This window comes from Gouania willdenowi, chromosome 16, assembly GCF_900634775.1.
Source record: "Gouania willdenowi chromosome 16, fGouWil2.1, whole genome shotgun sequence".
NCBI lineage: Eukaryota > Metazoa > Chordata > Actinopteri > Blenniiformes > Gobiesocidae > Gouania > Gouania willdenowi.
In genome coordinates, this window is record NC_041059.1 from 26,551,456 (window position 1) to 26,573,852 (window position 22,397).

General features: G+C 38.7%; 3 protein-coding genes across 3 annotated transcripts; 1 reads left to right on the forward strand and 2 right to left on the reverse strand.

The window, feature by feature from the left end:
* The first annotated feature begins 11,162 nt into the window (after nt 1-11,162).
* LOC114477882 (hepcidin-like) lies at nt 11,163-11,711 on the forward strand. The gene is made up of 3 exons (XM_028470551.1): nt 11,163-11,298; nt 11,380-11,457; nt 11,625-11,711. Exons 1-3 carry the CDS (start codon nt 11,212-11,214, stop codon nt 11,709-11,711), a joined length of 252 nt encoding a protein of 83 aa, XP_028326352.1. The 5' UTR covers nt 11,163-11,211.
* A 1,789-nt stretch (nt 11,712-13,500) lies between these two features.
* Nucleotides 13,501-14,423, reverse strand: LOC114478491 (hepcidin-like). Its single transcript, XM_028471594.1, has 4 exons — nt 14,288-14,423; nt 14,129-14,206; nt 13,810-13,896; nt 13,501-13,661 (listed from the first exon to the last, which is right to left on the reverse strand). The coding sequence occupies exons 1-4, from the start codon at nt 14,372-14,374 to the stop codon at nt 13,596-13,598; spliced, it is 318 nt and encodes a 105-aa protein (XP_028327395.1). The 5' UTR covers nt 14,375-14,423; the 3' UTR covers nt 13,501-13,595.
* Nucleotides 14,424-19,330: 4,907 nt separating this feature from the next.
* Nucleotides 19,331-20,397, reverse strand: LOC114478505 (hepcidin-like). The gene is made up of 4 exons (XM_028471613.1): nt 20,262-20,397; nt 20,103-20,180; nt 19,772-19,858; nt 19,331-19,623 (listed from the first exon to the last, which is right to left on the reverse strand). Exons 1-4 carry the CDS (start codon nt 20,346-20,348, stop codon nt 19,558-19,560), a joined length of 318 nt encoding a protein of 105 aa, XP_028327414.1. The 5' UTR covers nt 20,349-20,397; the 3' UTR covers nt 19,331-19,557.
* Nucleotides 20,398-22,397: the final 2,000 nt, after the last annotated feature.

Here is a 22,397-nt window from a genome sequence, read left to right on the forward strand (position 1 = left end):
ATTAATTGATATATATATATATATATTTGATTGACAGAGTCCGAACAGGAAGTCAAAGCCTAATTTCTGGGCAATCACGGCGTTCGTTTCCATTTGTATAGGGTTCTATCGCACAAAATCAGGACTTATATACATTGATGTATATGAATGACCACTGGCAGTAGACCATAGTAAAAGACTAGTTAGGTAGTTTTCCGCATTTCAAAAGAATCATACATAAACAGATTTCTCAGAAACTCCGGATATCAGCTTTGATGTCGAGCCTTAAATGTGTATTCCTTTAAAATGACATCTCCCCCTTCACATTTGTCACAGGTTTGTACCCATGGAGCTTTACTTCAGACGTCAGTAGGTGTTTTAATGCAGATCAACCTTACAGTGTCTTTGCCTAGATGATCTGCATCCACGATGTTATATAGAAAACGACCGTTTGCTAAAAAAAAAACCCCCATAAAGTGGCACAACATTTGTAATGACGTGAGCACGTCTGTGGTGTGTGATGTTACTAGTGCGTGTCAGAGAAGAGTGTCAAGGTAAATTAAAGTGTTCCTTGAGCAGTGTTTAGAATAACGCCGTTTAAAATAACGGCGTTTTGTAACGGCGTTTCTTTTTCAGTAACGGGGTAATCTAACTAATTACTTTTTACGCCGTTACAACGCCGTTATCGTTACTGAACATTAAATGCGGTGCGTTACATGTATTGATTGAATAAAATGTTATTCCGAAAGCATCCCCGGCTTCTGACTCAGCTGTTGTGAGCAGGTGGGTTAAAAACAAGGTGAGCGATTATGATTGGCTTAGGCGGTGTCATGTTTCATGGTAGCCAATCAGAGCCAGTGTTTTTACACATGTGCCAGCAAGAGGAGGCGGGTTAAAAACAAGGTGAGTGATTATGATTGGCTAAGGCGACGTGCCAGCACACACACACACACACACACACACAGGTTGGATGAAGTAGCAGAGATGGCGAGCGTGGAGCAGTCTGATGAAAAGTTGCCATTTTTAAGGTGACGATACAAATACTACTTTAAATTAATTGTGGTCAAAGGCAAGAACGTACATGTGAAGTGTACATTATATCCAGGAGAGAAGACTTTGTTGACATCCATTGTAAGCAACTCAAATTTAATGAAGCATCTCACAGCGACACACACATCTAAAAAATCTGAATTATTTGACATGGAGCAACTTTTTTTTTTTTTAAAATAGTAACGCAAATAGTTACTTTCCCTGGTAATGAGTTATTTTTATTATAGAGTAATTTAGTTACTATCGCAGTTACTTTTTTGAACAAGTAGTGAGTAACTATAACTAATTACTTTTTTAAAGTAACGTTCCCAACACTGTCCTTGAGAAGCGGTGTTCATGTGGGCGGAGCCAGGTAGAAACCCAGAGTTTCACAAAACCTGCCAGCTAGCAGGTTCAATTCGTGGAGAATGTTACCATGGTGACATACTCAGAACATACCTTGCCTTCAGGAATGGAATACTCAGAGTTTCCCTCATTTGAGCCCGAAAATTCTCAGATTTTGAACATAACTTTCTGTAATACCCCCCAGAAGTTGTACCGTGAGGTGTGTGTCAATTTTCACTTGTTCGTATTTTTGTTCCATTTTCAACTTCCAATATCTCAGGAACTACATCACATAGGAAACTGAAATTTGGTATTTACGTATTTTTTCAGATTTCAAGAGACTGTCACCCAGGGACCAATGCATATATGTGACTAATCGTTAGTGATTTGAACAGTTTATGTACGTAGCTCAACGCTGATAAAATTGAGGCTCCCTGGAATTTAAAGTAATGTTGTTTACTGAAGGCACAAACATGTTCGAGCCCAAAATTTCCAATTTTGAGGAGCTGGCATGTCCACCAGATAGGATGTATAGAAGATATTTTTTGTATATTCTGGGAGAGTAGGTGGAGCTGTGTCACTATACCAATTTTCTTTTTCCTATGTGGTGTAATTTTTGAGATATTGGAAGCTGAAAATGAAAGAAAAAGAAGGATACACATAAATTGACACATACCCCCCTCACTAAATTGCACATATGTCAAAAAAATATTATCTGAACAAAATATTTACATGCTGTGTTTTGGTGTGTGTGTTTCTCTGCCTTTGCTTCCCTCTCTACTCAGGTACACCTGCCTACACCAAGTGCCACTAACGAGGAGGAGGAAGTCAACGCAGTATAAAATCTGAGAGGAACCAAAGAAGGAGCTCTCGGTACAGTCCAGGAGGGCTCGAGGGAAGATGTCGTCACGAGGAAGTGATTGAGGGAGCAAGAATGGAAGTTTGTGGCATGGAAAATGAGGTTCAGAAAGAAATGGACAAAAGAGTTTGACGCGTTTTGTCTGCCGGGGGAAAAGGACAGTGAACTAGGTCAGGAAAGCCAGGGTAAAAGAGGTGATGAGCTTAAAGTGTTTTTCAAGCTGATATAGGAGGGTAGTTTCACTGACTGTAGCCCGGTTTTGTTGACAAAATTGATGAAGCAATAAGAAAAGTGAAAAGTGTGGTTCTCTGCTAGTCGTGTTTAAGGATCGAGATCAGTTTGAGAAAGTGAGAAAGGTGGAAAAGACTGGAGAAAAGTTGGAAGAAGCTAAAGTGTGGACTTGAGATTTCCATAAAGGGGTGGAGTATGGTATCCCAACAAGTGTCTCAGAGGAGGTGCTAAGGGATAAAATGTTGGTAGCCCCGGTGATGGAGGTCAGATGTTTGAAAAATATGCGTTTTGGAGAGAGGTGTGACTGTTTGTTAGTGCTGATGACATTTAAAAGGAGATACTATGTCTTCTAAATATTCATGGGGTATCTATATTATGATGTGAGGCCTCATGTTCCCCCTCGCCTCAGGTGCTTTAAATGCCAAAGGTTCGGACACGTTGCACCAGTGTGTCAGGGAAAGCAGCGGTGTGGGAGATGTGCTGAAGATCATGAATGTGGGATGTGTGAAGAAGGCGTACAACTAAAGTGTGCTAACTGTGTTGGGGAGCATAGCACAGCATTACGTGGATGTGAAGAAAGTAAGAAAGCTGTAAAAATACAAAAAGAAAAACAGACCAAGGATTTAAACTACGCTGAAGCCGTGAAAGGGGTGCCAAGGCACTGTGGAGAAAGTTCATGGCTGGATGTAATCAGTAAAGTTAATGTTTGTGAAGGACAATCAGAATAAATGACCTATGCCTATTGGATCTCTGTTGCCTCATCACTGGGTTTTCCAAATTGAAGAAAGCACTGGATACTAAAAATGGCTTCTTGTTGACATTGATTCACTCACTCCTGTCCTTTTGGAGCCTTTTTATTGATCTGACCCAAATGAAGTTAAGAGTACACAACACAAATAAAGTATGTCCAAAATGTTGCATGCAGAGAGAACAACAGTTATTACGGTGTTCGAGTAAGACCACAAAGTCATTTTTGTGGGATGGTGGTTGTGCGTTCACATGCGGTGCTTTGTGCAGTTAGTGTAGTTCAGGGTTGTGTAGGTTTGTGTGTCTGAAACAGTGTGCACTGACTTGGGTGTGTGCGTTTGTGTGCTCACCAAATATTTAAGTGACTTCATTCACCAATTTACCATTATTAATGCACACTTGAAATGAGTTTTTCCTTATTTTTACTATGAATTATTAGTTGAATCATCCTAAATGTGTTTAGTATTTAGCTGTAAAGTGTCTGAAAATGTTAGAGGGCTGCTCAGCTTTGTTTGCCATATTACGTGGGGAGTGAGTTTCAACAAAAATTCTCAACCAATGAAAGAGTCAATTTCCATCTCAGCATTCTACAAACCAATAGGTTTCTTGTAAAAAATCATCTATAATTGTATTATGTACATAAACAAGTAAACCACATTTAATGGCAAATGTATTTACATTTTATTTGAAAAAGTCCAACCAACACTTAACAGGATGTTAACCTTTACTGCTCTCATATTCAGTACCCAATACATTTACAATAAAAGTCAATTTCAGGTTTACCTGACTCTTCTGCTTTGTTTTTTCAACATAAAAACAATACAGTATTGATAAAAAAAAATGATGTGCAACAAGATCTGTTCAGGTTAAATGAGCAGTCAGCCTCACAATAGACTTTAAAGTTCTGCTGCTGGTGTGTAAATCTATGAATGGGTTTGGTCCAGAATACATCAGTGACATGTTTGTCAGGTATAAACCCAGCAGGTCTCTCAGATCTCTGGACACAGGTCAGATAGTGGAGCCCAGAGCTCATAGTAAACGTGGTGATGCTGCTTTTAGTTGTTATGCTGCAAAGGAGTGGAACAAACTGCCACCAGAGATGAAGTCAGCATCTAATGTGATTTTTTTTCTTTTTAAATCCAAGTTAAAGGCACTCTTTTTCTCTTCTGTCTAGACTGAGAGGAAGATTTTGAATAATGTTATTGTTGATTTAATGTAATTACTGCTGATGTTAATGTTACTGATTTTTAAACTGTTAAATGTTTACTGTTGCACATTTTAGTCATGTAAAGCACATTGGATTGCCTTGTGTATGAAATGCATTATACAAATACATTTTCCTTGCAGTGGCTCAACCTGCTACTTTTCATTTTTAACATGATAGTGAAGGCTGATTTTCTGCAGAGCTAATGCTAACGCTACATACGCTGCTGCTGCATTGAATGGTGCCAGAAGCGCTTTTCCGCCATGCAGTTTTTTTGTCTGCTAGCGTATGACGTCAGACAGCTGACAGTCAGTCGTTACGTCTTTATTATTAAAAGCGCTTTTAAAAAAACACATCCATATAAAGTCTGCAATGCTTAAATCCAATTTATCAGGTCATCTGGAAGGCCAACTTGCCGAGCACAGATTGATGTAGTTTGATTGTAAGAATATAAATCAATTCATACTGCGTCATCAACATGACGTGGAGGTTGACAACAAGGGTTCTGTGTTGCCCTGTAACTTTACGTGTGTGTGTGTGTGTGTGTGTGTGTGTGTGTGTGTGTGTGTGTGTGTGTGTTAGTAGTTTCAGACAAGCATTAATAAGACTTTATCTTCTAGTTACAGTAAACAATATTTAATTTTTTTAAGCATCTTTAAATGCTATTTATTTTGGGATTATTACTTACCTATCTATGCGTGTATTGTTGGACACAGAACGTGTGCTTTATTCTTCAATCTAAACATATGCAACATGCAAACAAAGTGTATCAGTCTCTTGAATGGAGCTGTAGGCTTTAAACATAACGTCATGTCTGCTCCTCTGGCAGCCTCCACAGCATCGGTCATTGTTTGCACTTAATGAAACACACACACACACACACACACACACTCTGTAGGTACAGAGATGAGCCAGAGTCGTGATAATAACATAAAACACACTGTTTGTCCATGAGTGGACTCTGGCGGTGCTTCACGTGTGGTGCAGCCATGAAAGGACAATAAAACACTGGCGCTTTTTGCTTGTCTCGGTTCTTTCTTCGACTCAATCCATTGTAGAAACCACCAGAGGTGAGAACTGATATGTGTATCCTACTTAAGTAGATGTACTGTTACTTGATTGAAATTGTACTCAAGTAAAAGATGCATAAAAGAAACTCAAGTACAAGTAAATAGTAGGTCAATTAAATAGTACTCAAAGTAAAAGTTACTAGTTACTTTGACCACCCACCTTTATTATTTGTAATAAATCTTGCCACGGTTCCCTTGCATACAGTAAACATCTCATGTAGAAACATAAAAAGGAAGAGACCAAATTTTGCAATTGGAGCTTCATTTATTTTCCACAAAGGCATCTGTATAAAATAAAAGGTTTGTCAAAATGTACAATTCTTTTTTAAATAAAATAACACCAATACATTCAAATCAAAATTAAATGAAATTAAAAAAATGATCAAGCTCTAAGTATAGCTACATTTATGAACCTTTAAACAGTGCCATGCTAAATGTGCCATGTGGGGTTAGAAATGTCAGAAATGGCATGACTAAGAACATATAGATTATGTTCAATGTGCCTTCATACACTGCTGACCTGAGACCATGAAACGGAAATCGTAAGATTCACAAAAATGTATAGTTCACTCAGGAATGGTTGGGTGTAGAAATGTAATGAATGAATGACTTATTTTTTTTAAAACATACAGATATAATTAATGATTCAGAAATGAACTGAAAAACGTACATGTACCTATAAAAGCAACTCAACTACAGTAATGGAGTACTTGTAATCCATTACTTTCACCTCTGGAAACAATTCTTGGAACACTCTCCAAAAAGTTAGAACATGGTGATATCGACTGGAAAAGGCAATGAACGGAGTGAGGTTTGGAGCGGACCAATCACAGCCCTTATGATCCAAGTCACTTCGACACTCAGTCTAAGAGCTATTGACAGGTATATCTGCCAAAATTGAGAATAAAAGTGTTTTGTAAAGATAAATAATAAACCTGACCTGTGGATAGTCCGCTGCGTTGCTGTATTTGTTTTACTTTTTATTTTTCTATTCAAATGAAGTAGTACTTTTTTTCCCCAATATGCTGGAATAAGCAAAAAATATAAGTTAATAAAAGAAATAGTAATTTTATTTTATTAGGCATAATGTGTGGAAAATAAATTTAAATTTTTAACCATTTTGTTCAGGTCAGAAAATGTTGCATTTATTTTCATTTTTGTTTGATGCAATGTGCATAGGTGTTAAAAGAATGGAATAAAACAAGATTCAAAAAGAGACTGTTTAATTTCATTCAATTTTAAATGTGGAACATGCCAAAATAATAGTATTAGGCTGAAAGGCCTACTGATTAATACAGGTACATCTAAAAAAAATTAGGATATCATGAAAAAGTTGAATATTTTTGGTTACTCATTTCAGAAAGTCAAACCCATATATGATATAGGCTCATGACACATAGAGTGAAATATTTCAAGCCTTTATTTCTTGAAACTTTGATGATTATGACTTACAGATAACGAAAAGCCCAAAATTCAGTGTCTCAGAAAATGAGAATATTGTGAAAAAGTTCAGTTTTAGAAAGTCATGGTGTCACGCCCTAATCAGCTAATTAACTCAAAACACCTGCAAAGGTTTCCTGAGCCTTTAAATGGTCTCTCAGTCTGGGTCAGTAGGCTCCACATTCATGGGGAAGACTGTGACTTGACAGATGTCCAGAAGACAGTCATTGACAGGTGGATAAGCCACAAAAGGTCATTGCTAATGAAGCTGGTTGTTCACAGAGTGCTGTATGCAAGCATATTCATAGAAAGTTGAATGGAAGGAAAAGGTGCAGCAGCATAAGGGATGGCTGCAGCCTTGAGAGGATTGTCAAGTGAAATGCATTCAAGAATTTGGGGGAGCTTCACAAGGAGTGGACTGAGGCTGGAGTCAGCGCATCAAGAGCCACTACGCACTGACGAATCCTAGACATGGGATACAAATGTTGCAATCCACGTGTCAAGCCACTCCTGAACAAGTGACAATGTCAGAAGTGTCTTATCTGGGCTGTGGAGGAAAAAGAACTGGACTGTTGCTCAGTCGTCCAAAGTCCTTTAAAGTAAATTTTGCATATCATTAGGAAATTAAGGTCGCAGAGTCTGGAGGAAGAGTGGAGAGGCTCAGAATTCACATTACTTGAAGTCTAGTGTGAATTTTCCACAGTCTGTGCTGGGTTGGGCTTCCAGATGCTGATGTAATTTTCCAGCAGGACTTGGCACCTGCCCACACTGCCAAAGGTACCAAACGCTGGTTCAATGACCATGGTGTTGGTGTGCTTGATTGACCAGCAAACTGGCCTGAACTGAACTCTCTAGAGAATGTATGGGGTACTGTCAAGAGGAAGGTGAGAGACACCATACCCAACAATGCAGATGACCTGAAGGCTGTTATCAAAGCAACCTGGACTTCCATTACACCTGAGCAGTGCCACAGGTTGATTGCCTCCATGCCATGCCGCATTGATGCAGTAATTAATGAAAAAGGAGGCCCAACCAAGTATTGTGTGCATGGAAATGAACTTACTTTTCAGAAGCCTTATGTTTTTGTTTAAAATATCAAATGTGTTGTATTGATCTTATGTAATATTAAAATTTTCCGTGACCAAAAATATTAAATTTTTTCATAATATTGAATTTTCTTTTAGATGTTCCTGTATGTTGTGTATTACATTTTTGAAAAGTAACTTCATTATATTAAATAAAGTACCAAGTTACTTTTGAAAAAAAGTAAACTTTAAGTAACTGGAATGTTTTCTTGGAGGAGTAATCACTAATTACTTTCCAAATAACTTGACCAACACTGATACTAACTGACCAGGGGGTATTTCATCAAAAACAGCTCAGGGTTATTTCCAGCTTTAACCTGAGAGTCCGTTCAGTGACTGGAACGGCCCTAGTATTATTGGATGTTGGTGTCAACTCTGAATATTAAAAAATTTATCAAATGAAGAAATTTTACTCTGAAATGAAAACTTTCTTTAATTTTTTTTTTTTATTGTTTTGATATTTTATTTTGTTTCAATATTGGATTATTTTATGTTGAAAATACATGTTAGTAATTCACTCATTCATTTAAAAGGAACTTAAACAGTGAGACTGAAAATTTTCTTCAAGAGTTTATTTGTTCAAACATTTCATTACACCATTTTATGGATCCCCTCAATAAGATTAACAATAGTACAGTAGTTGCTCTTTATCTTGTCATGTTGTATTAGCACAGATGAAGGATCAGCTATAAAACTATTGTCTCACTGCTTCAAAACAAACTACGCTAATGTTGAATTCAGGTTGCAGACACAAGTCATCACCACATTAGCATTAAATAAATAAATCTCAAGTGTTAAAACAATTCCAACAAAACCAGTGAGCTCAGATTTCTGCTCGTGTGTTTGATGGAGTTAAAGTCTTTCAGAAATCACAGCAGAATCCACAATGTCCATTTTTGCAGCAGAACTGACACTTGGCTGCACGCTTCTGTCTGTTGTTAGAGAGCGTCTGTGAAAGATAAAACACATCATCATCATTACATATTCTGCATTGGTTCCATTTAGTACAGAGGAGTCCAAACTGGTTCCTATGGTCTCTGATTCCAAGGAGAGGCTGTTACTACACTATATCTGTACAGCTTCAGATCAGAGTCAGGTGTGTTGGAGCAGGCTCTTACCTTCATGGAGTCCATCACTGTCTCATCCATGACAGCATCTGGAATCTCTAAAAAATGGTCTCCTCCAGCTCTTCACCCTGTAAACCAGATGGAAGATTGTCCACATTAATACAACAAATCCTGACATGGCGGTAAGAGAATTCAGCTGGAGATGTGACCTGAAGGACTGGGACAGCAGAGCTCTGCTGGCTGCACATCACTGTGAGCACGATGGCCACTGCAACAAACACACTCAAAGTCTTCATCTCTACACTCTCAGCAGATCCACAAGATGTCAGATTTCTGTTAGGGACGCTTGTCAGCTTTTGAACATGTTCAGCTGCAGAGTGTGGAGATATTTATACCCATTGGACCTCTGTTGCCTCTGACTTTTTTTACTCTGACTAAACATTCAACAGAAACCAATGCCGACACCAACAGGATGCAACGTCATCTGTTACTGAGCAGCGAAAGATAAAGAAAAAAGTATAGAGAACAACTAAAGCATGAGTTATCACACACTGATCGATATGAGTTTGATGAGTTTTCAAGCACCTGTCAGCGTTTTAAAAAGTGCAGTAAATCACAATTAAATAAGGTGTAATTTATGAGAATTGTGAGTGTTTTGATAAATAGTTTGTTAAACTCAGCACTAAACATTTAATTCAAATATACAGAGGGAGCAATGTTGCTGTGTGATGTGACGCACTGCTGAATCCATCCACTGCAGCCACTTCCTCTGAGTGCACTGATCACCTCCCAATAGAGCGATGTTCCCAGTTCCAGTATATGAAGAGCTTTCTGATTATGAATCGCTGTATCATAAATGAATAGATATTCAGTGCAGTAATTGAGAGGCAATTGATTGTTAAAAACACAGACCGTGATCATCTCATTAAAAAGTACAGTACACATTAAACACGTAATAAGACAATGATTCTATCGTCATTGGTATCGATTTGAAATCCTTTTTAAGCATTTATTATTATAATCTGTTTAATTTCCTTTTAAATTACAGCATTAAAGCCATAGAAGGTGAGAAAATGTATTAAACTATTTTTTTTCACTCCTTTTTCCTCTTGTAGATCTTTGTTGACTATTTTAAAGCACCACTAAAAGACATCTTGCAAAGATGATGACATGGTTTCATATGGGTGCATCTGCAGCGGGTAAACCAAGTATGTTGCTTATACCTTGTTCTGGAGCAAGTTTGCACCGCCATAATGTTACTATGGCAACTAAGGTGTTTTCTCTTTGATAAAACAGCGGTTCCAGTTTGATCCCAGTTTAACTGAGCCTGGTTACCCGGAGAGCTCCCAAGAAAGCATGCAAACTCATGCAAACTCATGCAAACTCCACACAGAAACGACCCAAGTGTTCACCCCAGGACTTGAACCCAGGACTTTATTGCTGTGAGGGAGACGTGCTAACTTATAATAGTGGCACACTCTGGCCTATGCTACCTGTTGCAAATCTCCTGTTCTGAGAGAGAGTTTACAAAGACACTATAACTTGCAAGAAGAGATAATAGTAAAAAGTAAAAAAAAAACAAAAAATGAGTTTACCCATTTTTCTGAGGATCACTACACCACTGAGTGTGTCTCCCAGCATGTCCAGTTCAATATTTCCAATGCTACCCATTTGAATATCAGGTAAAAAAGGTTAATTTAATCAACAGTTTTCTTTGTGATTCCCAAGAAGGGAAGAACAGTACAATCTTGACCAACAATGTATTCTTTGATAACATAATCACCTCTAACCGTAAACTATGCTGCAATGACTCCATTTCCCACTGATGATCCTGCTTGCTTATCTACTGGTTTCACATTTCTGCTGTGCCAATGTCAACAAATACAAACTAGCACACTTTATTCACTACTTTGTACTTGTCCTTTCATATGGAACAGATCAATAGAAAGGCTCCAAAAGGACAGCAGCAAGATGCCACCTTTGGTGACTAGTCTCTTACAACAAGTGCTTTCTTCAGTGTGGAAAACCCAGTGATGAGGCAACAGAGGTCCAATGGGTATAAATATCTCCACACTCTGCAGTTGAACATTATCAAAAGCTGACAAGCGTCCCTAACAGAAATCTGACATCTTGTGGATCTGCTGAGAGTGTAGAGATGAAGACTTTGAGTGTGTTTGTTGCAGTGGCCATCGTGCTCACAGTGATGTGCAGCCAGCAGAGCTCTGCTGTCCCAGTCCTTCAGGTCACATCTCCAGCTGAATTCTCTTACAGCCATGTCAGGATTTGTTGTATTAATGTGGACAATCTTCCATCTGGTTTACAGGGTGAAGAACTGGAGGAGACCATCTTTTTAGAGATTCCAGATGCTGTCATGGATGAGACTGTGATGGACTCCATGAAGGTAAGAGCCTGCTCCAACACACCTGACTCTGATCTGAAGCTGTACAGAGAGCGTAGTAACAGCCTCTCCTTGGAATCAGAGACAATAGGAACCAGTTTGGACTCCTCTGTACTAAATGGAACCAATGCAGAATACATAATGATGATGATGTGTTTTATCTTTCACAGACGCTCTCTAACAACAGACAGAAGCGTGCAGCCAAGTGTCAGTTCTGCTGCAAAAATGGACATTGTGGATTCTGCTGCGATTTCTGAAAGACTTTAACTCCATCAAACACACGAGCAGAAATCTGAGCTCACTGGTTTTGTTGGAATTGTTTTAACACTTGAGATTTATTTATTTAATGCTAATGTGGTGATTGGTTGTGACAGCAACCGGAAATCAACATCCACACAAAATGATTTCTGAAATGTTCAAAACAATAAAGTCTTGAAGAAAAAATAAAGTCTCACTGTTCAAGTTCCTTGTGAATGAATGAGTGAATTACTAACATGTATTTTCAACATATAATAATCCAACAATGAATCAAGAACATTTTTTCAAAGCGATTCAAAAAAAATAATTATCAATTTCAGAGTATAATGAAATCAAAGCTTTTTAAATGCATCACCTTGTCATTAATCAGAAAATACCTTCATTTGAAAACTTGTTTAATATTGACACCAACATTCAATGATAATACGGCTGGGATTACTGTTAATAATGTTTTATTTTGTTTGTAAATATTTTCCCAATAATTTAAAAGAAACATTCTAAAGCAATAACTACTGTGTAGACAATGTTGGTCTTTCAATTGTCTGTAGATTGCTAAAGTGGAAATTGTACTATTAGATAATAATACTATTTAAGATGATATAATTAGTATTTACTTGTAAAAATTAAGGACATAACTAATTTCAAGTGTGCATTATAATGGTAAATTGGTGAATTTAGTGGTTAGCACATCTGCCTCACAACGTGGGTTTCCTCAGGGTTTTCTGGCTTCCTCCCACAATCCACAAACATGACTGTCACGATGATTGGGGTCTTGAAATTGCCCGTAGGGGTAAATGTGAGTGTAAGTGGTTGTGTGTCAGTCTCCATGCGATGGACTGGTGCCCTGTCCAGGGTGTACCCCTGCCTAATGCCTAATGAGAGCGAACAAGTGGGTCAAAAAATGAATGTGCCTGTACCTTTTTTTGTTGGTATCTGTTGGATTTATTTTCTGTCTCTGGTTCTTGGTTCTGTGTGTTCCAACAAACCCAGTTCTGTCAGTGTGAGTGCATGCGTGCGTGTGTGTGTGTTCAGTAAATGGGTTTAGGTTCAATTGTCACCACATAGGTGTGTCCAATCTTTCTGATTGGCGTTGTGAGCTTACGGTTATTATTTGATTGTTTTGCTTCTTCTCGTCGGTGTGCTCTGTATGTTTGTCAGTCTTTGGTTTGTTTATCCTCATAATGTGGTTTGTATTTTTACAGCTCTTTGCTCTTTAAAGGGATCCTCCACTGTTTTAAAAAATGTGGCCTAAAATCTTTGAAATGTACTCATTAGAAGATCTACCTGTATGTCAAAAAAAAAACACATTATTATGAACCGTATTAATTTTATTACCTTTTAAAAATGGAACTACTTTACCATTTTAAAACAGTGAGCGGCTGACACTGGTGGGTAAATCATTGACTTCTTCTTTCTTCTAAAAAGATGGTTGTTCCTTTCACACAACTTCAATCTTATTCAGCTTGATAACTGTCTTATTTGTGTGAATGCTTTTGATATTTAGTTGTGTATTAAAAAGTTGTATGGAATTCCCTTAATCATTCAAAATGAACTTACACAGCAATGGTTTTTTTCCGACAAGAGTTTATTGGATCAAACATTTTTTATTCCTTTTTGTTGATTTCCTGGATAATCTTAACAATAGTACATGAGTCACTTTACAAACATATAACACAGGTGAAGGATCTGCCATTAAAACATTCTCTAACTGCTTTTAAGAACAACCAAAGACGAATAGACTCAGACTGATTTCAGGTTGCAGAAGCAAGTCATTAAATCATCACCACATCTTCATCCAATAAATAAATATCAGCTGTGAAAACAATTCCAACAAAACCAGTCAGCTCAGATTTCTGCTCCTGTGTTTGATGAGGAAAAGTCTTTCACAACTTGCAGCGAAGTTTACAGCGTCCTCTTCTGCAGCGGAAGCTACACCTCAGTTTTCTCATCTGTGTGAAAGATGAAACACATCACCATCATTACTTATTCTGCATTAGTTCCATTTAGTACAGAGGAGTCCAAACTGGCTCCTCCTCTGTTACTACGCTCTCTGCACAGCTTCAGATCAGAGTCAGGTGTGTTGGAGCAGGCTCTTACCTCCCTGTTGTCCATCCAAGTCTCATTCATGGCACCACCTGGAGTCTCTAAAAAGATGGTGTCTTCATCTTCTTCACCCTCTTCACCCTATAAACCAGATGGAAGATTGTCCACATTAGTACAACTAATCCTGACTGTGTGAAAGATGAATGACTTTGGTGAAAGTTAATTTCCAGGTCCATCATCATCATTATGTATTCTGCATTGGTTCCATTTAGTACAGAGGTTCCTATGGCCTCTGATTCCAAGGAGAGGCTGTTACTACACTACATCTGTACAGCTTCAGATCAGAGTCAGGTGTGTTGGAGCAGGCTCTTACCTTCATGGAGTCCATCACAGTCTCATTCATGGCACCACCTGGAATCTCTAAAAAGATGGTCTCCTCCAGCTCTTCACCCTGTAAACCAGATGGAAGATTGTCCACATTAATACAACAAATCCTGACATGGCTGTAAGAGAATTCAGCTGGAGATGTGACCTGAAGGACTGGGACAGCAGAGCTCTGCTGGCTGCACATCACTGTGAGCACGATGGCCACTGCAACAAACACACTCAGAGTCTTCATCTCTACACTCTCAGCAGATCCACAAGATGTCAGATTTCTGTTAGGGACGCTTGTCAGCTTCTGATAATGTTCAGCTGCAGAGTGTGGAGATATTTATACCCATTGGACCTCTGTTGCCTCATCACTGGGTTTTCCACATTGAAGAAAGCACTTGTCGAGCAATTGCAGCATGACTTTTTACTAAAGGAGGCTTCTTGTTGACATTGACTCACTCTCACTGATGTCCTTTTGGAGTCTTTCTATTGATCTGATCCATATGAAATGAAGAGTACACACTTAGCTGCCAACCCTCATGCATTCACAGTAAGAGTCATTTCTCACTCAAAACAAAATCATAATCTGTCTAAAATATTGCATAAAGACAATAGTAATTATGGCGGCTGGTAAGGCCACAGAGTCATGGTGTGAGCCCTGTACCTACTGCCTCTCTTTTTCTCTTCAATTCACTCTCTCTCTCTTTCAGTGTGTAACGTGCCTTTAGACGCAGGTGTTGTTTGGTCGTTTGAGTGTGTGTCTGTGTTGTGAGTAAATATAGGTGTGTTTTTTGTGCGCTGGTGCTTGTGTTTTAATAATGATTTAAAATCAATGAATATTTACCATCATATACTGTTTAATTTCCTTTTAAAAAGACCACAATAAATCTGTAGAAGGTGAGAACATGGGGAACATGGGACTTTTTCACTCCTTATTCATTTTGTAGATCATTGTTGAGTGTTTTAAAGTGCTTTCAAATTTATGACATGGTTTCATATGAGTGCATCTGCAGCAGATAAACCAAGCCTGCTGTTTAAACCTGGTTGAGAGCTGTTGGCACCACTGACTGTATTACTTTAGCAACTAAGCTGTTTTCTCTTGGATGAAACTACGGTTCCAGTAAGATCCTGGTTTAACTGAGCCGGAGCTGGGTTTGATTAAGTGTCCCCCTGAGGAAACCCACAAAAGCACAGTGAGGACATGCAAACTCCACACCAAAACGACCCACGTGTCCACCCCAGGTCTTGAACCCAGATCTTTCTACCAACAGGGCGATCCCATGAGCTGTTTTAAGCATTACTGTTGGCTGCTCGAGCTGCTCGTCAAAAGTCTATGCGCGTTCACGATTTGAGAGTAGGGAAAGTCCCATGGCATTACATTCTAGCAGAAGTGTCGGTCGCTGGTTTTGAGAACAGATGGGATAAACAGCTTGTAAACCTAAGAGAAACATTATCTCAGGTAGAAACAGAGAAAAGACACTATTCATTTGCAGTCTGGATGTGGAGTTGTGTGTCTGCTCTGATCAGCTGGACTCGGCTTCTTGTATGAGGAGCGGCTGTTACTGTGATCTTCTTACTGTCCTCCCATCAGTGAGTGACACATGCTTTAATGTCTCTAAAACATCAGAATACTCTTTAATAACACAAGGTAAAGTCCCTACATTTGTACGCAAATGTTCAGAAGAACCAGTGAGTTTAGTTTAGGAGTGAAGGGGGAGCGTGGAGCACCTCACCATTCTACAAAGTGTAGCTTTAAGTGAAACATGTTGAAAATATTTTACATTCATGCAGACTTCTTGTTGGTGGGTAAAAACAACAAACTGTAACTGATCCAGTCATGATCATTTAGTGTGGCACACTCTAGCCTATGCTCTCTGTAGCAAACCTGCTGTTCTAAGAGAGTTTACAAAGAAACTATAACTTGCCAGAGGAGAAAATAGTTGTGATTCCTTGCTGTGAAATAAAGAATGGTTCAATCAAAATGAATAGTTGCCTGTTATTCCTCTGTGGACTAGTATTGGTTTAGTATTTTCATAATCCTTCCTCCGTGAGATCAAACAGCAGAAATGATGTGACAATGAGTTAATTCTACTGATATATTTTTGTGTACCCTAAATAGAATGATCTAACATCTCACTCTATCTAAAGCAGAGTGTTGTTCTGAGATTCATTTAGTAAAAAGGGCAAACAAAGCGAGTATACCCACTTTTCTGAGGATCACTACAACACTAATGTGTCTCCCACCATGTCCACTTCAATAGGTCCAACACTACCCATTGGATTATAAAGTAAAGAAGCTTCATTTGATAAACAGTTTTCTTTGTGATTCTCAAGAAGAAATTTCTGGTCTTAAAAATACAATATACATACACATATAACACTGTATGTGGGTAAAACATGAAATAGTCTTTACAGACGTTTATCACATGCTCAGTTTTTACCTGTTTTCAGATATCTGAAAGTTTGTGGGAGAGAAAAGAAAAACAGATATTTTATTATTTGTTCCAATATTTAGTCTTTTACATTTATTTTGATCTGTTGCTCTAACTTTAAAGCTGCTAGGATGAGTAAACAGTGCTTAAGACCCTGATTTAAAAATCAAATCTATTACAAATCTAAAATTCTATTTAACTATGAAGAACTGTACAATCTTGACCAACTATGTAATCTCTGATTACATAATCACCTCTAACCGTAAACTATGCTGTAAAAACTACATTTCCCACAGATGATCCTGCTTCTTGATCCACTGGTTTCACATTTCTGCTTTGCCAATGTCAACAAATACAAACTGACACACTTTGTTTACTGCTGCGTACTATTCTGGTAATATGGGTCAGATCAATAGAAAGACTCCAAAAGGACAGATGCCATCTTTGGTGACTAGTCTCTTACGACAAGTGCTTTCTTCAATGTGGAAAACCCAGTGATGAGGCAACAGAGGTCCAATGGGTATAAATATCTCCACACTCTGCAGTTGAACATTATCAAAAGCCGACAAGCGTCCCTAACAGAAATCTGACATCTTGTGGATCTGCTGAGAGTGTAGAGATGAAGACTTTGAGTGTGTTTGTTGCAGTGGCCATTGTGCTCACAGTGATGTGCAGCCAGCAGAGCTCTGCTGTCCCAGTCCTTCAGGTCACATCTCCAGCTGAATTCTCTTACAGCCATGTCAGGATTTGTTGTACTAATGTGGACAATCTTCCATCTGGTTTACAGGGTGAAGAACTGGAGGAGACCATCTTTTTAGAGATTCCAGATGTTGTCATGGATGAGACTATGATGGACTCCATGAAGGTAAGAACCTGCTCCAACACACCTGACTCTGATCTGAAGCTGTACAGAGAGCGTAGTAACAGCCTCTCCTTGGAATCAGAGACCATAGGAACCAGTTTGGACTCCTCTGTACTAAATGGAACCACTGCAGAATACATGATGATGATGTGTTTTATCTTTCACAGACGCTCTCTAACAACAGACAGAAGCGTGCAGCCAAGTGTCAGTTCTGCTGCAAAAATGGACATTGTGGATTCTGCTGCGATTTCTGAAAGACTTTAACTCCATCAAACACACGAGCAGAAATCTGAGCTCACTGGTTTTGTTGGAATTGTTTTAACACTTGAGATTTATTTATTTAATGCTAATGTGGTGATTGGTTGTGACAGCAACCGGAAATCAACATCCACACAAAATGAGTTATGAAATGTTCAAAACAATAAAGTCTTGAAGAAAAAATAAAGTCTCACTGTTCAAGTTCCTTGTGAATGAATGAGTGAATTACTAATATGTATTTTCAACATATAATAATCCAACAATGAACCAAGAAAAAAATTTCAAAGCAATTAAAGAAAAATAATTCTCAATTTCAGAGTAACATGAAATCAAAGCTTTTTAAATGCATCACCTTGTCATTAATCAGAAAATACCTTCATTTTAAAACTTCTTTAATATTGACACCAACATTCAATGATAATACAGCTGGGATTACAGTTAAAAATAATTTATTTTGTTTGTAAATATTTTCCCAATGATTTAAAAGAAACATTCTAAAGCAATAACTACTGTGTAGACAATGTTGGTCTTTCAATTGTCTGTAGATTGCTAAAGTGGAAATTGTACTATTAGATAATAATACTATTTAAGATGATATAATTAGTATTTACTTGTAAAAATTAAGGACATAACTAATTTCAAGTGTGCATTATAATGGTAAATTGGTGAATTTAGTGGTTAGCAAATCTGCCTCACAGCGTGGGTTTCCTCAGGGTTTTCTGGCTTCCTCCTACAATCCACAAACATGACTGTCACGATGATTGGGGTCTTGAAATTGCCCGTAGGGGTAAATGTGAGTGTAAGTGGTTGTGTGTCAGTCTCCCTGCGATGGACTGGTGCCCTGTCCAGGGTGTACCCCTGCCTAATGCCTAATGAGAGCGAACAAGTGAGTCAAAAAATGAATGTGCCTGTACCTTTTTTTGTTGGTATCTGTTGGGTTTATTTTTTGTCTCTGGTTCTTGGTTCTGTGTGTTCCAACAAACCCAGTTCTGTCAGTGTGAGTGCATGCGTGCGTGTGTGTGTGTTCAGTAAATGGGTTTAGGTTCAATTGTCACCACATAGGTGTGTCCAATCTTTCTGATTGGCGTTGTGAGCTTACGGTTATTATTTGATTGTTTTGCTTCTTCTCGTCGGTGTGCTCTGTATGTTTGTCAGTCTTTGGTTTGTTTATCCTCATAATGTGGTTTGTATTTTTACAGCTCTTTGCTCTTTAAAGGGATCCTCCATTGTTTTTACAAATGTGGCCTAAAATCTTTGAAATATACTCGATAGAAGATCAACCTGTATGTCTAAAAAACCACATTGTTATGCACCGTATTAATTTTAATACTTTTTAAAAATGGGACTACTTTACCATTTTAAAACAGTGAGCGGCTGACACTCTGGTGGGTAAATCATTGACTTCTTCTTTCTTCTAAAAAGATGGTTGTTCCTTTCACACAACTTCAATCTTATTCAGCTTGATAACTGTCTTATTTGTGTGATTGCTTTGATATTTAGTTGTGTGTTAAAAAGTTGTATGGAATTCCCTTAATCATTCAAAATGAACTTACACAGCAATGGCATTTTCCTACAAGAGTTTATTGGTTCAAACATTTTTTATTCCTTTTTGTTGATTTCCTGGATAATCTTAACAATAGTACATCAGTCACTTTACAAACATATAACACAGGTGAAGGATCTGCCATTAAAACATTCTCTAACTGCTTTTAAGAACAACCAAAGACGAATAGACTCAGACTGATTTCAGGTTGCAGAAGCAAGTCATTAAATCATCACCACATCTTCATCCAATAAATAAATATCAGCTGTGAAAACAATTCCAACAAAACCAGTCAGCTCAGATTTCTGCTCCTGTGTTTGATGAGGAAAAGTCTTTCACAACTTGCAGCGAAGTTTACAGCGTCCTCTTCTGCAGCGGAAGCTACACCTCAGTTTTCTCATCTGTGTGAAAGATGAAACACATCACCATCATTACTTATTCTGCATTAGTTCCATTTAGTACAGAGGAGTCCAAACTGGCTCCTCCTCTGTTACTACGCTCTCTGCACAGCTTCAGATCAGAGTCAGGTGTGTTGGAGCAGGCTCTTACCTCCCTGTTGTCCATCCAAGTCTCATTCATGGCACCACCTGGAGTCTCTAAAAAGATGGTGTCTTCATCTTCTTCACCCTCTTCACCCTATAAACCAGTTGGAAGATTGTTCACATTAGTACAACTAATCCTGACTGTGTGAAAGATGAATGACTTTGGGGGAAGTTAATTTCCAGCTCCATCATCATCATTACGTATTCTGCATTGGTTCCATTTAGTACAGAGGAGTCCAAACTGGTTCCTATGGCTTCTGATTCCAAGAGGAGGCTGTTACTACATTATATCTGTACAGCTTCAGATCAGAGTCAGGTGTGTTGGAGCAGGTTCTTACCTTCATGGAGTCCATCACAGTCTCATTCATGGCACCACCTGGAATCTCTAAAAAGATTGTCTCCTCCAGTTCTTCACCCTGTAAACCAGATGAAAGATTGTCCACATTAGTACAACAAATCCTGACATGGCTGTAAGAGAATTCAGCTGGAGATGTGACCTGAAGGACTGGGACAGCAGAGCTCTGCTGGCTGCACATCACTGTGAGCACGATGGCCACTGCAACAAACACACTCAGAGTCTTCATCTCTACACTCTCAGCAGATCCACAAGATGTCAGATTTCTGTTAGGGACGCTTGTCAGCTTTTGATAATGTTCAGCTGCAGAGTGTGGAGATATTTATACCCATTGGACCTCTGTTGCCTCATCACTGGGTTTTCCACATTGAAGAAAACACTTGTCAAGCAATTGCAGCATGACTTTTTACTAAAGGAGGCTTCTTGTTGACATTGACTCACTCTCACTGCTGTCCTTTTGGAGTCTTTCTATTGATCTGACCCATATGAAGTGAAGAGTACACACGTAGCTGCCAACCCTCATGCATTCACAGTAAGAGTCATTTCTCACTCAAAACAAAATCATAATATGTCCAAAATATTGCATAAAGACAATAGTAATTATGGCGGCCGATAAGGCCACAGAGTCATGGTGTGAGCCCTGTACCTACTGCCTCTCTCTTCCTTTCTCTCTCTCTCTCTTTCAGTGTGTAACGTGCCTTTAGACGCAGGTGTTGTTTGGTCATTTGAGTGTGTGTCTGTGTTGTGAGTAAATACAGGTGTGTTTTTTGTGCGCTGGTGCTTGTGTGTTTTAATAATGATTTAAAATCATTAAATATTTACCATCATATACTGTTTAATTTCCTTTTAAAAATACCACAATAAATCTGTAGAAGGTGAGAACATGGGGAACATGGGTCTTTTTCACTCCTTATTCATTTTGTAGATCATTGTTGAGTGTTTTAAAGTGCTTTCAAATTTATGACATGGTTTCATATGAGTGCATCTGCAGCAGATAAACCAAGCCTGCTGTTTAAACCTGGTTGAGAGCTGTTGGCACCACTGACTGTATTACTTTAGCAACTGAGCTGTTTTCTCTTGGATGAAACTACGGTTCCAATAAGATCCTGGTTTAACTGAGCCGGAGCTGGGTTTGATTAAGTGTCCCCCTGAGGAAACCCACAAAAGCACAGTGAGGACATTCAAACTCCACACCAAAAAGGACTCATGTGTCCACCCCAGGTCTTGAACCCAGATCTTTCTACCAACAGGTTGATCCCATGAGCTGTTTTAAGCAATACTGTTGGCTTCTCGAGCTGCTCGTCAAAAGTCTATGAGCGTTTACAATCTGAGAGTAGGGAAAGTCCCATGGCATTACATTCTAGCAGAAGTCTCTGTTGCGGCTCTTGGCACAGCGGTTACACGGCAACGCAAGAGGAAAAAGGAAGACCGAGGTAGAGAAGTAACAGAATAAAGGCACAAATGTGGTCACGAGGAACAGACTCACGGAGGTCCCTCTCGTTATATGTGGTGTGTTGCGCGCGATCCGCTTTCAGTCCGTGCACAGTCTGCCCCACATAGCGAGTCAGAGAGAGAGAGAACAGATGGGATAAACAGCTTTTAAACCTAAGAGAAACATTCGCTCAGGTAGAAACAGAGATAAAGACACTATTTATTTGCAGTCTGGATGTAGAGTTGTGTGTCTGCTCTGATCAGCTGGACTCGGCTTCTTGTATGAGGAGCGGCTGTTACTGTGATCTTCTTACTGTCCTCCCAGCAGTGAGTGATACATGCTTTAATGTCTCTAAAACATCAGAATACTCTTCAATAACACAAGGTAAAGTCCCTACATTTGTACGCAAATGTTCAGAAGAACCAGTGAGTTTAGTTTAGGAGTGAAGGGGGGAGCGTGGGGCACCTCACCATTCTACAAAGTGTAGCTTTAAGTGAAACATGTTGAATATATTTCACATTCATGCAGATTTCTTGTTGGTGAGTAAAAACAACAAACTGTTCCTGATCCAGTCATGATCATGTAGTGTGGCACACTCTAGCCTATGCGCTCTGTAGCAAACCTGCTGTTCTAAGAGAGTTTATAAAGAAACTATAACTTGCCAGAGGAGAAAATAGTTGTCATTCCTCACTGTGAAATAAAGAATGGTTCAATCAAAATTAATAGTTGCCTGTTATTCCTCTGTGGACTAGCATTGGTTTAGTATTTTCATAATCCTTCCTCCCTGAGATCAAACAGCAGAAATTATGTGACAATGAGTTAATTCTACTGATATATTTTTGTGTA